At 36.0% G+C, this 15,540-nt stretch overlaps 1 protein-coding gene across 1 annotated transcript; it reads left to right on the forward strand.

Annotated features, from left to right (window-relative positions):
* Positions 1 to 2,142: 2,142 nt before the first annotated feature.
* Positions 2,143 to 6,529, forward strand: LOC149420040 (nucleolar protein 16-like). Its single transcript, XM_089637148.1, has 3 exons — positions 2,143 to 2,375; positions 2,464 to 2,721; positions 6,184 to 6,529. The coding sequence occupies exons 1-3, from the start codon at positions 2,275 to 2,277 to the stop codon at positions 6,434 to 6,436; spliced, it is 612 nt and encodes a 203-aa protein (XP_089493274.1). The 5' UTR covers positions 2,143 to 2,274; the 3' UTR covers positions 6,437 to 6,529.
* Positions 6,530 to 15,540: the final 9,011 nt, after the last annotated feature.

Here is a 15,540-nt window from a genome sequence, read left to right on the forward strand (position 1 = left end):
TCGGCAAGCAATTTTTCGTGATGCATGAATCGCGGGTACTCTCCGTGCATTCTCAAATACATGTATCTCAAAAACTTTTTTTGAATCTGTTCTAATTTTTCAATGTATTTTTGTTGGTATGGGGCCCATACAGCGGAGGCGTATTCAATTTTAGATCTTATAATGCAGTTGTACAAAGTCATCATTGCCTCGGGATTGGAAAATTGTTTGCAGAGTCTTATGACAAATCCGAGAAGCTGACCTGCCCGACAAAAATCTATGTTGATTCGGAACAATGAGGTGGTTAATATAAGGGGAAATTTTTTTATCTAGTAATGGTTTTTCAAAAAGTTTCTGGTCTACAGTTAGTTTTATCACATTTATTATCCTTTTTGAATATAGGTGTTTAATGCTAGGGAAGCAACCGGTATCAAGGGATTGATTAAACAATAAGCAAATCGGTTCAGCCAGTGAAGCAATACAATCTATAAGGATGTTGGGAAGCACGTTATCGGGTCCGGTGTTCTTGTTTTTGTCTAGGGATTTAATCTTAGCTTTAACGTCGTTTATATTGATATGTATGCTCTCCTTAATGGATGAAGGTGGGATGTAATTGTCTGGGATTTCTTAAATATAAAATTAATTAATTATTAAATATTAAATTATCTGGGATATCTTAACTATCTGAAATATCGGTAGAACAAGGAAAGCATTCCCATCTGACGGTTGTGCTCTAAAGAATGCAAACCGTTCGTTCAAAAAGGGAAATCTATCAAACGGACCACTCGTTTCTGCGCCGAGTTTTCTTTCGAAATATTGTAAGACTCCAGAAAAGAGGTGGGTGTCAAATTCAACATTGGTTAAATGTATGTAATCGTGATGTATTCAAAGCATGTAGTGGTATGTACAAACCTACATTAGTGTTTGGAAAGCTATACCAAAATTATATTTATTAGGTAACCTGTGCCAAAACCTCATTTTTTAAAATTAACTAAAAAGTTTTAAAATGCTTTAATAAATCAGAGTAAATTAAGACAAAAATTGTTGCAGAATCAAAAAAAGTTATCTAAGATCTAGGAGGTTTTGGCTGTACCCGTCGTTGTTCAGGGTTATGAATGGTTTAAAGTATAGTTCTGAGGTTCTGAATTCTGTTGTACATGAAAACTGGTTGTAGTTATGGTGGAAATACATTATATTATTGTTAAGAATTTTTTTTTAAAATATGTATTTGTTTCACTCGATCGCGCCACGTCTTCTCGACGTCTTCTACCTTTTACTTCCACGCCATACATTCTCTTAACACCCCTTTCATCGGTCATTAATCATTAGGTACGCGTAATTTTTCATGCACAAATATTTGTGCTCAGGCTGAATGACCTGGGGAACAGTGTCACGAACGGTGCCTCCGAGAAACAGGGTCGCATTTCGTCATCATTCATCTTACTCTAGCACTCGGGAATCTGCTGGAGTAGACTCTCTATTTCCCTGGATACCCGTTGGACGAATATTGGACCACTTGAAAACTCCCTTTTCCCTCGTGGTGCCTTCAGGGAACCAAGGAGGAGTGGTGAGGAGAGACGAAACTCTCTTCCATCGTGGGGCTTTTAGGAACCAAGGAGGAGTGGAGAGTAGAGACGAAGGCCTCTTCCCTATTGGAACCTTCAGGGAACCAATGAAGAGTAGACTCCTCCGTTGCGGGGCCTTCGAGGAACCAAGAAGGAGTGGAGAGGAGAGACGAAACCCTGTTCCATCCCGGGGCCTTTAGGGAACTAAGGAGGAGTGGAGAGGAGAGATGAGGCTCTCTTCCCTTTTGGGGCCTTCGGGGAACCAAGGGGATTGGAGAAAAGAAATGAAATCTGGGAATACACATTGTGGATCCAGGAAACATAGCCACATATCCAATAACAACAATGGTGAATTTTATAAAAGGGAGCGTGTGACTGTTAAAGGAATGAGGTAAAATGGGAGATAGCACAATGGGCCTATTGCCTAAGTGCTCACGGGAACTATGTGTAAACCGTCTGAACTCTATAAAAAAAATATATATTCCTTGTCTCATCATATATCCATAAACAATAATAAGTATTATTATGTCCATAGGTAATATTATAAAAAAATATCTATGGATTAATCCAGGATTAATCTATGGATTAATTACCAGGTCTATTTGTCTGCTGTCAAGGTGTCAAAAATTGTATAACCCGCATGGACGCTAGACGCACGTGTTTACAAATATCTAAGAATAATAACTTATTTTAGATATTATATCAAGGGTTCTTTTTGATTCGATATAAAATGACGAAAGTTAGGAAACAACACAAGAAAAAAGTTTTCAACACCAGCATTAACAGAAAACGTTTGCGAAATCGTTTATCAAATCTCGGACCGATTGAATGGTAGGTAATGTTATAATTTCCTGAATTGCGTGCAAATATGTCTAGAAGTTCGGATGTGAGTAGCTATTTTTTTACATTATTGTTTTAGTGACCCAATAACCCAAGCATGGAATCGCAACAGATCTGTGCGTACAAACCTGAAAGAAATGGGTTTGACGTACGATTCCAACAGTACCATGAAAATTCAGAGCTACAGGGAGGGACAGAAAGTAAAGGCAATCTCCATTATGAAAGGAGAGTTTAACGTGACACAAGAAGCCAATGCGAAACCTTCCACAGTCGAGAAACCAGAAGTTGTCCGTGAACTGGAAGCAGTAGCGAAAGCACCTAAAACCTCTAAATTAAGGTGAATTTAAATTGTTATCTCTAATTTATCTATTTATAGTTCACATCTTTATAGCACTCCTTATCCCCTGTGTGTTGAATCGTCAATACACTATACATTTTTACTTTTGAATATTCATTTAAAAAAAAAACAAACCTCTGATTCAATTTAATGACAATAAACAACAACTTTTTGCATTTACGATTATGGAAAATAGTGCTTACAATCATAATATCTCACCGGAGATGCGGAAGTTTTTTTGTAATGACCGGTCGGTGGCCGAGTTGACATCACGTTTGGGTCCCACCCAGGCGTAGTGTGTTCAATTCCTCGGCTGGCTAAGTCCTCCATCACAACACAAGCAACACTTTAGGCTTGCTGTGGTGGTAGTAGGAGATTTTCATTAATTTTTTCGGAATAACTTTATTGAGTAAAACCTCAAATTGTAATATTTAAATATTGAAGACAATATTAGTGATTTTTAAACGAAAATCTGAAACAGAAAAATCAGAAAAGGAAACGGTCACATCTGGGACTCGAACCCAGGACCCTTGTCTTTCCGGGACAATGCTCTACCAACTGCGCTAATGGGACCCTATCCTACTCGGTCACTTTTAACTGTATCATACTTCGAATAAGAACTACCAACATTGTCTTCATTTTTTCACCGCACATTTTTTTATTGGCAACTATCTTTATGTATGATCGCAAGATTCAACCCGAACTAAATGCAATCCAGACAGCGTCTTTTAGATAAACCTATCTTATTTTTTATTTTTAATGTGCGACATCTGTTGACTTTTCTGCAAGTCTAGAATGAATATTAATTTTTTCGGAATAACTTTATTGAGTAAAACCTCAAATTGTAATATTTAAATATTGAAGACAATATTAGTGATTTTTAAACGAAAATCTGAAACAGAAAAATCAGAAAAGGAAACGGTCGCATCTGGGACTCGAACCCAGGACCCTTGTCTTTCCGGGACAATGCTCTACCAACTGCGCTAATGGGACCCTATTCTACTCGGTCACTTTTAACTGTATCATACTTCGAATAAGAACTACCAACTTGTCTTCAATATTTAAATATTACAATTTGAGGTTTTACTCAATAAAGTTATTCCGAAAAAATTAATATTCATTCTAGACTTGCTGAAAAGTCAACAGATGTCGCACATTAAAAATAAAAAATAAGATAGGTTTATCTAAAAGACGCTGTCTGGATTGCATTTAGTTCGGGTTGAATCTTGCGATCATACATAAAGATAGTTGCCAATAAAAAAATGTGCGGTGAAAAAATGAAGACAATGTTGGTAGTTCTTATTCGAAGTATGATACAGTTAAAAGTGACCGAGTAGGATAGGGTCCCATTAGCGCAGTTGGTAGAGCATTGTCCCGGAAAGACAAGGGTCCTGGGTTCGAGTCCCAGATGTGACCGTTTCCTTTTCTGATTTTTCTGTTTCAGATTTTCGTTTAAAAATCACTAATATTGTCTTCAATATTTAAATATTACAATTTAAGGTTTTACTCAATAAAGTTATTCCGAAAAAATTAATATTCATTCTAGACTTGCAGAAAAGTCAACAGATGTCGCACATTAAAAATAAAAAATAAGATAGGTTTATCTAAAAGACGCTGTCTGGATTGCATTTAGTTCGGGTTGAATCTTGCGATCATACATAAAGATAGTTGCCAATAAAAAAATGTGCGGTGAAAAAATGAAGACAATGTTGGTAGTTCTTATTCGAAGTATGATACAGTTAAAAGTGACCGAGTAGGATAGGGTCCCATTAGCGCAGTTGGTAGAGCATTGTCCCGGAAAGACAAGGGTCCTGGATTCGAGTCCCAGATGTGACCGTTTCCTTTTCTGATTTTTCTGTTTTAGATTTTCGTTTAAAAATCACTAATATTTTCTTCAATATTTAAAGGAGATTTTCAAATAAGTCCTCCATCACAACACAAGCAACATTTTAGGCTTGCTGTGGTGGTAGTAGGAGATTTTCAAATATTGTCAGGTTATTCGTAACCCGGGAATGTTTGTCTTTCTTTAAAAAAAAAAAAAAAAAGGAATTGTGCCAAAACGATTTTTTTTTTGTAATGTGATAAAATACGTAGGCATCTTTTACAAATAAAACATCACTAAATGGCCCACCACTGACTTCAGTTTATGTAGTTTTAATTTCAGACAATAATTTTATAGTTGGGGTGTGGGTGAGTACTATGTAAAAAATTTCATTAAAATATATGTATCATTTTCAAAGATATCTGTTTCAAACAAAATCTATTTTCTCGAATGGGACCCTTGTTTTGGTCCGCTTGAGGTGTGTTAAAAGGAACGGCTGCTCGGCCTGTTTCATACAAAATTTAGATTTGGATTTATGATACCAAAGATACCAAATTAAACTGATTCATCTTTTTTTAACCCTTTTAGTGCCATAAATATTTTGTCAAAATATGCTGAGAATGCTAGTAAAAAAGTGCATTTTTATAGATAATTTATATAAAAAAGAAATACACTTGCCATTTCTGTTACAATATACTAATTTTAACAACATTCTCTTCAGAACGTTTCAAACTATGATAGTAAAAGCACAGAAATTTTCGATTTCCGGAAACTGAAATACTTATTTCGCATTATTATCTAACTGATTCAAAGTGTATTTTATTCCTATTAAATGTGCATATTAAGTGTGTACCAATTTTCTGTATATTTACCTTACTAATTTATCTATTTATGAAAATATAAGTCCACTTCTTTAGAGTACTAGTTATCCCTTGTGTATTGAATCATTAACTTAGTTCCAGTTGTCAATTTGATTTTTTAACGATAAAATATTTTGAACTGTTTGGTGTCCTTCTATCCATTTATCGTAACGGATATACTAGTAGCTCACCACACTAAATATATTTTACTTGCTTGGCAAGGAAATAATGTTTCTTAATAATTCTAGCTTGACGTTTCATCACTATCAAAAATATTTATTTTATCTGTGAAAAAGTGCTTAGAAAATTACAGTCTCCTCGTAATTGATACACAGGTTTATCTTGGGACGGCCGGTTATTTGGGCCAAAACCAAAGGAGCAGAAACCAAATAAAGAAACTAATACTACTTCTTCAATAATCGCAAAATAATTTGTGGCGACATTTTAATTATATGAAAATGAAACACTTTGTATACACCACTTTTAATTAATAATATACATGTTTCAAAGTCAATCAGATCTGTGATGTACAAAATATACCGAACTGATCCTTGAGGGACGCCACTGGTTTAGATTATGTTATCATTTCTGTAGCCATTCTAAGGAAAATACATAGGATAGTAATACACAAATTTTATAAATATATAAGCACATTAAGAAAATAGTGTTAGGCTGACGCATGGAGGATAGATTTTCGTTACCCTTTTTGACAACCGGGAGATTAATATTATGTAATTAGTTTAATTTTAATGTATCATGTCATTTTTGTGTTCATTCCAGGCTACCCAAATCTCATATTGAATACATCACATATTTCATGGATAAATACGGAAACGACTACAAAGCTATGGCAAAGGACAGAAAAAACTACAACCAAGAAACCTGGAAACAACTTCGGCAAAAGGCAAAGAAATTCATGAAAATACCCAACCAGTACGCCAAGTTCTTAGATTCTAAAGGATTATTGGGCAAAAACACCGATGACGACCTGTTAAAAAAAGATGCTCTAGCGCTAGAAATGGATAGCGATTAAAATTTAAAAACAAGTGCATTTTTATTATATTTTTAAGGCCATCGCTATTTTAATTTGTACCAAAAGTTTCCAGAATAAAATATTATGTGTTGATTATCCTTTATTTTTGCATTATTTAAGTTTTTTTTTTAATTATTCTGAAAAAAGTCATTTAAATTTGACTTATTTAAGTTAACCCATTGGCCCAGACTTAACTAACCCCATGAACATTCAAATTAGTTTGTCAAATATTATTACTCCATAGATTGTTTGATGCACACCTCAAGCTGACTACCAAATTATTTGACAGAATGTAAAATTTGTCAAATTATTAGAGCGTTTCTATAAGCTATTAAATTAGCCCTCACCCAGGTGTTAATTTTGTACAAAAAAACTGGAAATCATTATTGGTGCACTAAATCTAATATAAATTTTAAAACCAATTTAAATGTAAATTTTAAATGTATTCATTACTTAAAATTTACTTTTGCATTGGATCAAGGGAAGTAAAAAAAAAAAATTGGACTTAAATGGGTGTGTAAAATAACTTTTACATTTTTATTTGTAAAACCGCCAATACACCCTATATACAGGGTGCCCCGGGGTAAAATGCACAAACTTCGAGAGGTGATTCTAATGACAGTACAAGTAAAAAAGATATATTACTTTTTTTTCGGAATTCCAACTTTTAGGTGTAAAGGTAAAATTGGTCTGACTTGTGCGGCCAGCATTGTTGTCAAATCTGCCGTCCAGCGCCCCTCACCAATCGCTGCCGATTCAGTCAGTCCATTTACTTGCCGTGTGTTGTGTCAATGACTTTTATTTTATTCTAGATCTGATAATTTAATGTACCTAGCAGAGTTTGACTTAACAAGTTGATTGTTATAATCAAAACAGGAAGCAAACAAGGAAGAAGTTGTCGGAATAAACTATAAATATTTATAGTGATTTGTTTTTGGGGTATTATGTTGTGTTGCGCTACCTCCTTCTTTATCCAACGTTTCGGACAGCATTGCAGTGTCCATCATCAGGGCAGATGTGTTATTACACTGCAATGCTGTCCGAAACGTTGCCTAAAGAAGGAGGTAGTGCAACACGGTATAATACCCCAAAAACAAATCACTACAATACTTTTGGCCGTGATAATTTCAAATCATACTAGAAATGTTTACATACTAGATGACGTGTAGTGCATACACGGCATTGCTCGGGGTTATGAAATTAACTTAAGTAATGTTATGGTCTTAAAAATAACTTCATTATTGAACACAAAAATGCATACTTATTTTTATATTAAGCACTTATTTTTATATTTTAGCATGCTAGGAGTCGAGTATGTTCCTAGGTATTCCCATCTCAACGACCCAACTCTTAGCAAATTTTATTAAAGACCACAAATGTAGAATGTAACTAGATGGCATCTCTCTCCTCAGTGAGATTGATAAGAGCCGGTGTCCCTCAAGGTTCTATTCTCTCATCAGCTCTCTTCAACATTTATTTAAGCGACATCCCCCGCCCCTGTACCCAAGACATCCGCACTAAAATAGGAAACTTTGCAAACGATATCGACGTCATGTCATCCCTCGGTAAGTGAAAATAAAGCTACCCGTAAAGTTCAATCCCACATATCCAAACTAGAAACTTTCTTTAAAAAATGGCAAATTAGTATAAATCCCCATAAAAGTGCCGCCTGTGTTTTCTCACGTAGATACCCTAAAAGGCTACCTAATATTCACTTGTTCGGAGAAAACGTCCCGTGGAAAAAAAGCATATCTCGGAGTAACCCTCGACAGTAGACTAACTTGTAAAAAGCAAATAAATGAAATCCTAGCCTCGCTAAATAAAATCCTTGCAGTCCTTTACCCCATGCTAAGCAAAAAGAATAAAAAACTATCAACTAAAAATAAACTGCTAATTTATAAATCAACTATAAGGCCGAAACTAACTTATGAAAGCTCCACCTGGGCCCACACTTCAGAGTCTCTTGCCCCCAAATGGTTAAGGGTAACCCAACTTCACAAAGACTCCGAAATCCCCTTTGCCTAACACGCGTCCCTATTGCCTCGCCCGGTATGACGACAATGTACGTACCACATATAAAAAACCAAAACAAATCCTTCGTAAAGTTTAACCTCCCCATATTGCAGCCATGTCCGTATGCAAATAATTTTTCACAAACAATCAAATAAACTAATTTCTCAACAACCATTATTTTAAAGTCATGATGAAAGAGAAAGGGGCCTTTTTGGCCCGGAGCTCTGAATGCCAATATTTCAAAAAGTCGAGTATGTTGTCATTGTCGACAATAAAAGGGTTCACAGATGGGTCCAAGATGGAGAAAGGAACAGGGGCCGGGGTTTGTTTACACTTACAGGGTTCCAAGAGGGAAGTTAGTATACCTCTAGGAACACATTGTACTGTATTTCAAGCTGAGATGGAGGCCATCTTAGCTTGTGCATAGGAGAAAATACGTATCGGGTACAGGAATAAGAACATAGGCATATGCTCTGATAGCCAGGCAGCCCTAATGGCACTGGAAAGTAACCAATGCGACACCAGACTGGTGATGGAATGCAAAACCATTCTTGAAGAACTAGCTACCATCAATGAAATAACCCTGATCTTGGTACCAGGACATAAAGGAATTGAGGGCAATGAGCGGGCTGATGGACTAGCAAGGAAAAGGGCCAAAGCACCACAACTAAAATACATATTGAAAGCTAGGTCAAATCCCGGCACTGGGAGGAATGGGAATGTGGGAAAGGGCACCTGGAATGAGGCAATCCAAAGTACTCGCAAATGGACCAGACTCAAGGCGAACCAGACAACTACATAATATGGACAGAAACTCACTGAGAGAACTGGTAGGACTACTAACGGGACACTGCCATCTCAGGAGGCGCATGCAGTTGTTGGGAGTGGAAAATATTATAATAATAATAACATGGCATTTATATGGGGCAGTTTAGTGTCATTTCACTTCAAGTGCGCTTAACTACTCCTATAAAAAACTTGAAAAATGGTAATTCAGTATTAGTGTTTCTTAAAATTATTCCTACAGTGTGCCTTACCCAATACAGATCTAATATTATAACACTAATACACTGTTTATACAAAGTGGGGCCAAAACTGAGAATAACAATAACAGCAGGATTAATTTTTTATATAATTTTGTTTTTAAAGCCCGTTTAAATTCAGCCAAATTCTGTTGATTAGTAAGAGCTGAGGGAAGTCTATTCCAGATGAGAGGGCCTGTTACACTAAGAGAACGATCATAGTAAACGGCTCGATTTGACCTAGAAAGTTCGATTAGACGATTACTAACATCTAGATCTGCTGACCTTAGAGTAAGCTGTCTATTGCTTAAGTTTTGTCTGATACATAGTTCCGATATATAGGCTGGCGCCATTCCTTGCAATGCTTTGAAGGTCATTAAGCAGATCTTAAACTCTATTCTTTCAGGGCATCGAAGCCAGTGAAGGCGATCCCTTAGAAGTGGGGTTATACGGCAATACTTAGATTCACCAAAAATCATTCTCGCCACAGCATTAAAATTGACTGGATTCTATTGATTTGTTTCTGAGGTAGGCCGGCATACGCACTATTGCAATAGTCCATAAGTGAGACGATGAACGAATTTATGAATGACTTTGCTCCATCAGAGGGAAGGCATCTCCTGATTGATTTTATCTGCTTTAGATGGAAAAAAACAGAACTCACAGCTTTTGAAATTTGCGATTCAAGAGAAAGACTATTGTCCATGGTGAAACCCAGAAATTTTATTTCTGCAGAAGGGATTATATCTGTATCCTGAATACGGATTGGACTGAAGTCAATGAAAACACCAACAGATGCAGGAAAAGTGAAGAGGATGAAGAGACTCCAATTCACCTTTGGTGCCAATGTCCCGCTCTGTTGGGAACAAGGCTCAGATACCTGGGAAGACACATTGTAGAACCACAAAAGACAAAGCCACATATCCAATGACAACCCTGGTGAACTTTATTAAAAGGACCGGGATGTTGTTAAAGGATTGTGTTGAAGTAAAATGGGAAATAGCACAATGGGCATATGGCCTAAGTGCTCACGGGAACTACATGTAAACCAGCTCCGCTCTATAAATTAATATGGTTTTAAAAATAACTTTTAATTAAATTAAAATTTTAAAAACAAAAAATACATATCAAACTTTTATTTTTAGATTGCTTCCCGATTTTAGCATGCTATGGGTCGAGTATGTTTTCATTGTCAACAATAAAAGTTTATTGACTTATTATAAATGATGTGAAATTATCTCGGAGTAGTCAATATTTTATAGCAACGGCCTTTGCGGTCAAGGGGTAAGGCTCTCGACTAGCAATCCGAAGGTGGTGGGTTTAAATCCCTCCATGCGCAAGTAAATTTTATTTGAGCAATTTGGGTTATTCACAATTTATTCATTTAAAAATAGTATATAGTATACTTGCGGCACGTTCCAGAGTGGAAGATACTCACAGTATCGCCCTTTTATTATTTATTTTTTTATGTGAATATCACACAGGACAACTGCTCCCAATCTTGAGCCAGTGAGACTATGACATCTCCAATTGGGGAATGTTGTCAGACTGAAGGTAGTTGGGAGGCATTGGGAGGGGAAGAGTTATGTGTGGAGTACCAGGCTATTTAGATCTGGTCACCAAAAAAGGCCAAAGCCATTTCAAGCAATTTTTCAATTCTGGGTGGTTGTCTTACACCAGGGCCCTGGTATAAGACCACCATTCAGAATTGAAACGTTTCTTGGAATGGCTTTATCCGTGTTTCAGCATTCGCCATACGGTGTTAGGTAGTTTATGGCGAGCGATATGGTTGGATATGCTGAAATAGCACGCGCCATGACGCGTAAAGTTTCGCCTACTTTATTATAGTACCTACCTGCCTGAAATTGTATAAAATTGACATATCTTTTCGTATCAATTATAATAAGATGTTTGAATGTGGGAGTCGAATGCTTGTCAGGATTCAAAATAAACTATGTATTGGCTATATATACCAATTGCCATTACATTACATTTCTTATCTCTTTTGATTAGAAATAAGTACTTTTCTTGTTCACTAAATTCAGAAATTACCCTATTAACGTGTTACTAAAAATCCCCTTTAAATAGTAAAGTAATTTCCTTATCGGCACGTGGTTTATAATCAAGATTACAGCTTATTGTTCGAACAAGGTTCAATTTCTGAAAAAAATTATCTTGAAAGATTTTAATAATCGAACGATGACGGATACGGTACAGCGGCGGCTCGTGACTTTTTGTAGAAGGGATGCTGAACAATAAATAGGTAAGTATATAAATATACTGACTAGCCCACGAATAAGTTGAAACTGAAACTAGTTGTGAAACTGGCAAAAATATTATATAATATTAGCTCTAAATAACTAAACGAAGGATATTCAAGGTTTCAATAATGTTCAAGGAGGGCACATTGTTAAAAATCCATCACGCAAACACTAACTAAAAAACAATCCACTCAATTCGAAATAAGGTATGCTATACTGTGCATTATCCGCATAAGAATTAAAGTCGTGTTTAGCATGTTGGATGCTCTAGGACTCTAACATGCGTTTGGCCTTGAAATGCCTAGGCAGGCGGAAGTGAATGATTTACATTATTTTAATAAATTTTCTGATAAAAAATTAAATATTTATTTCGATTGTGCGATGTATTTCACTCGAAAGAATTTTGTATGGTACGGCTACTTCGAGTTTTTAGTTTCAGCTTACCTCGAACCATTTAATCAATGTAAAAGTCTTTTTTTGGCTTAGAAAATGGATTCTAATAAAAATTCAATTATGTGCATATAATACTATTTTGAGAGAATTATATTCCTAAATATAATGGTCTTCTTTCGCTAGACGATGCAAGGAACTGTTTTCACACATGTCGATTCGGTGTAAAACTCGAACGAAGACACACTTGAACAACAAAACTAGACGGACTTTCAATACGCATCGGGCCGCTTGCAAGATCGTGACGTCACTCGGAGACCAGTTTGGAGTCCGAAAGGAACGATGTCTTTCACCTTTCATAGGTACAATACGTAATATTATTATTTTTTTGAGTTGATTTCTCTTACTACTTATGTTTGTACATATGAGTCGAATTAAAGTTGCAAAAAAATGTGGTAATCAGTAGTGAACGGTCGAAAAATCCGGGACACCCAAGGAAGACTTAAGTCACTGGAATGATATACGGAGACAAGTTAAAGTCGATATAATGTGTTATTTCAGTAACAATATAGTGTACAGTGGAAAAATATGCGTATCTAATGACCGAAGAAAGGAGTGTATGACGTGAAATTGAATAATATAAGACTTCGAAAGCCCCTCAGGAAGAATGACGCGATCAAAAGAAAAAAATAATTTAAAAAATATATTTTTAATTTCTTAACAATAACATTATGTATTTCCACCTTAACTACACCTTTCCTCCAAACCATTAATAACCCCGAGCAACGCCAGGTACACGTTAGTTATTAAATATAATTTTTGGTAGGTATATCTTTCCAGGCACTTTAGGTTTGTACATACCACTACATACTTTGAAAATATGACCATTACATACGTTTAACCAGTGTTTAATTTGGAACCCACCTCTGGTCTAGAGCCTCAACACACTTGATAAAACCCTTTAATCAATGCATAAACGGGCGGTCCGTTTGATTTATTCCCTTGTCTTAACAAACGGATTGCATTCTTTAGAGCACAGCCGTCAGGTAAGAATGCTGTCTGTTCCGAGGAACTAGTATCATATATCCCTTCGGCAACGGTGCATAATCGGGAAACATAATAAACGTGCGCCCAACATTTATACTTGGTTGACATTATTTTTAACATTCTTTAGTTCAACAGTTCGGCTTTGGAAAGATTTTCGTGTTTCATCCCTCCTCCAACATTGGTCTTTTCAAGACCAATTTTTCCAGCGTCATCTTCTCTAAAAGCTCCTGCACTTCACCTCCAAAGATGACATAGGCCCCAAGGAATCAATTTTCATCGGGGCCTCCTATATGGAGTTGATGTTAAAAAAGTCTTTATCCATGTTCAAATTTGGCTTATTTGGGAATAATTGTGTTGTGTTATAAATAAACTGTATTATTTCATTTAGCTGTGCTGAAATGATAGCTGGCTATTTCGGTATGATAGGAAAAGGACATGGGGAAGACAAAGGTGGGGAAGTACCTGGTCACCAAATACGGATAACGCCATTTTAAGCAACGCTTCGATTCCGAATGGTGATATGATGGTGATCTTTCACAACTTTCACCAAGGCGATACTGAGAGTATTTACCACCATGTACGACTCTTTGTATGAATACAATTATTCTCAACACTTTACCTGTCAATCCTTGTCACGATCGTTTACTAAATGACACTTCAAAGTAATAATGTCTTCAAAGGCAATATCTACAAGGCGCCAATAAATAACTCCGATTCTAGATCATCAAAGCATAAGGAACACTGCAAATATTCCTGGGATTTTCCCCTTTTATTCTTAATATTAGTTTTAATATAGTAATTAGTATAATATTACAAATGCATTATAAATAAATAATTGCAAATGCATTCTGCCACTTGTATTGCAGTAAATTCAAATCTCCCAGTGGAAAATGGGCTTCTACTACGTCACGATTATCTAATGGGACTGGGACACGGTCAAGCGGCTTGATCGCAAGCACGTAGTTTATTGTCTATGGCACTTTGTGTCAAGCATTTTGACCGTGTACCGAAGCTGGCTTGCAAGCATTGCGCAATTCTACGTGCTTGCGGCGAGGCTTGATGCGAATTTATATTTTTGTGGGAATAGACAAACGACAATAGACAAATAAATATCACGTATCATAAACAATGATATAAATTGAATAAAATTGTTATAAAATAGGTACTTAGTTATTGTTTTTGTGTTCAATTTGTAGAAATCCATCTAATTTAAAAATTCTGGAAGTATTTTAGTATTTTTTTAATAATTATGACAGCGGTTTTCAAGGTCATTAATAATCAAACTGTAGAATAAATAATTTTCTGAATTTTCAATGGAGAAAACATATTTTTTGTATGAATACCGCACAAGATATTCATAAAAAAAATAGCTGTAGCCTGTAATACACTTTGCAAATGCTCATGGGTAAAGCGGTACCTTAACTTGTACCATTCTTGACACCAAATTCGTTTCTTTTTATTATTTTATTCAAACATAAAGCTAACGTAAGAGCCAAGAACGCTTTGTCTTTGACAGATTCCATTTTGCCGCGAGTCACGAAATGACAGGAAGGCATAGAAGTACATATACATAGACCACCTCGAAATCACAGGAAGGCGTGGCCATGCTTGACGGAGAGGCTTGATGCGGGCTGTCATGGGACTGGGACACGGTCAAGCGGCTTGATCGCAAGCACGTAGTTTATTGTCTATGGCACTTTGTGACAAGCATTTTGACCGTGTACCGAAGCTGGCTTGCAAGCATTGCGCAATTCTACGTGCTTGCGGCGGGGCTTGATGCGAATTTATATTTTTGTGGGAATAGACAAACGACAATAGACAAATAAATATCACGTATCATAAACAATGATATAAATTGAATAAAATTGTTATAAAATAGGTACTTAGTTATTGTTTTTATGTTCAATTTGTAGAAATCCATCTAATTTAAAAATTCTGGAAGTATTTTAGTATTTTTTAATAATTATGAAAGCGGTTTTCAAGGTCATTAATAATCAAACTGTAGAATAAATAATTTTCTGAATTTTCAATGGATAAAACATATTTTTTGTATGAATACCGCACAAGATATTCATACAAAAAATAGCTGTAGCCTGTAATACACTTTGCAAATGCTCATGGGTAAAGCGGTACCTTAACTTGTACCATTCTTGACACCAAATTCGTTTCTTTTTATTATTTTTTTCAAACATAAAGCTAACGTAAGAGCCAAGAACGCTTTGTCTTTGACAGATTCCATTTTGCCGCGAGTCACGAAATGACAGGAAGGCATAGAAGTACATATACATAGACCACCACGAAATCACAGGAAGGCGTGGCCATGCTTGACGGAGAGGCTTGATGCGGGCTGTCAAGCCGCTAAGCATAGACA

Source organism: Hesperophylax consimilis, chromosome 11 (assembly GCF_061612785.1).
Source record: "Hesperophylax consimilis isolate HC1 chromosome 11, BYU_Hcon_1.0, whole genome shotgun sequence".
Classification (NCBI taxonomy): domain Eukaryota; kingdom Metazoa; phylum Arthropoda; class Insecta; order Trichoptera; family Limnephilidae; genus Hesperophylax; species Hesperophylax consimilis.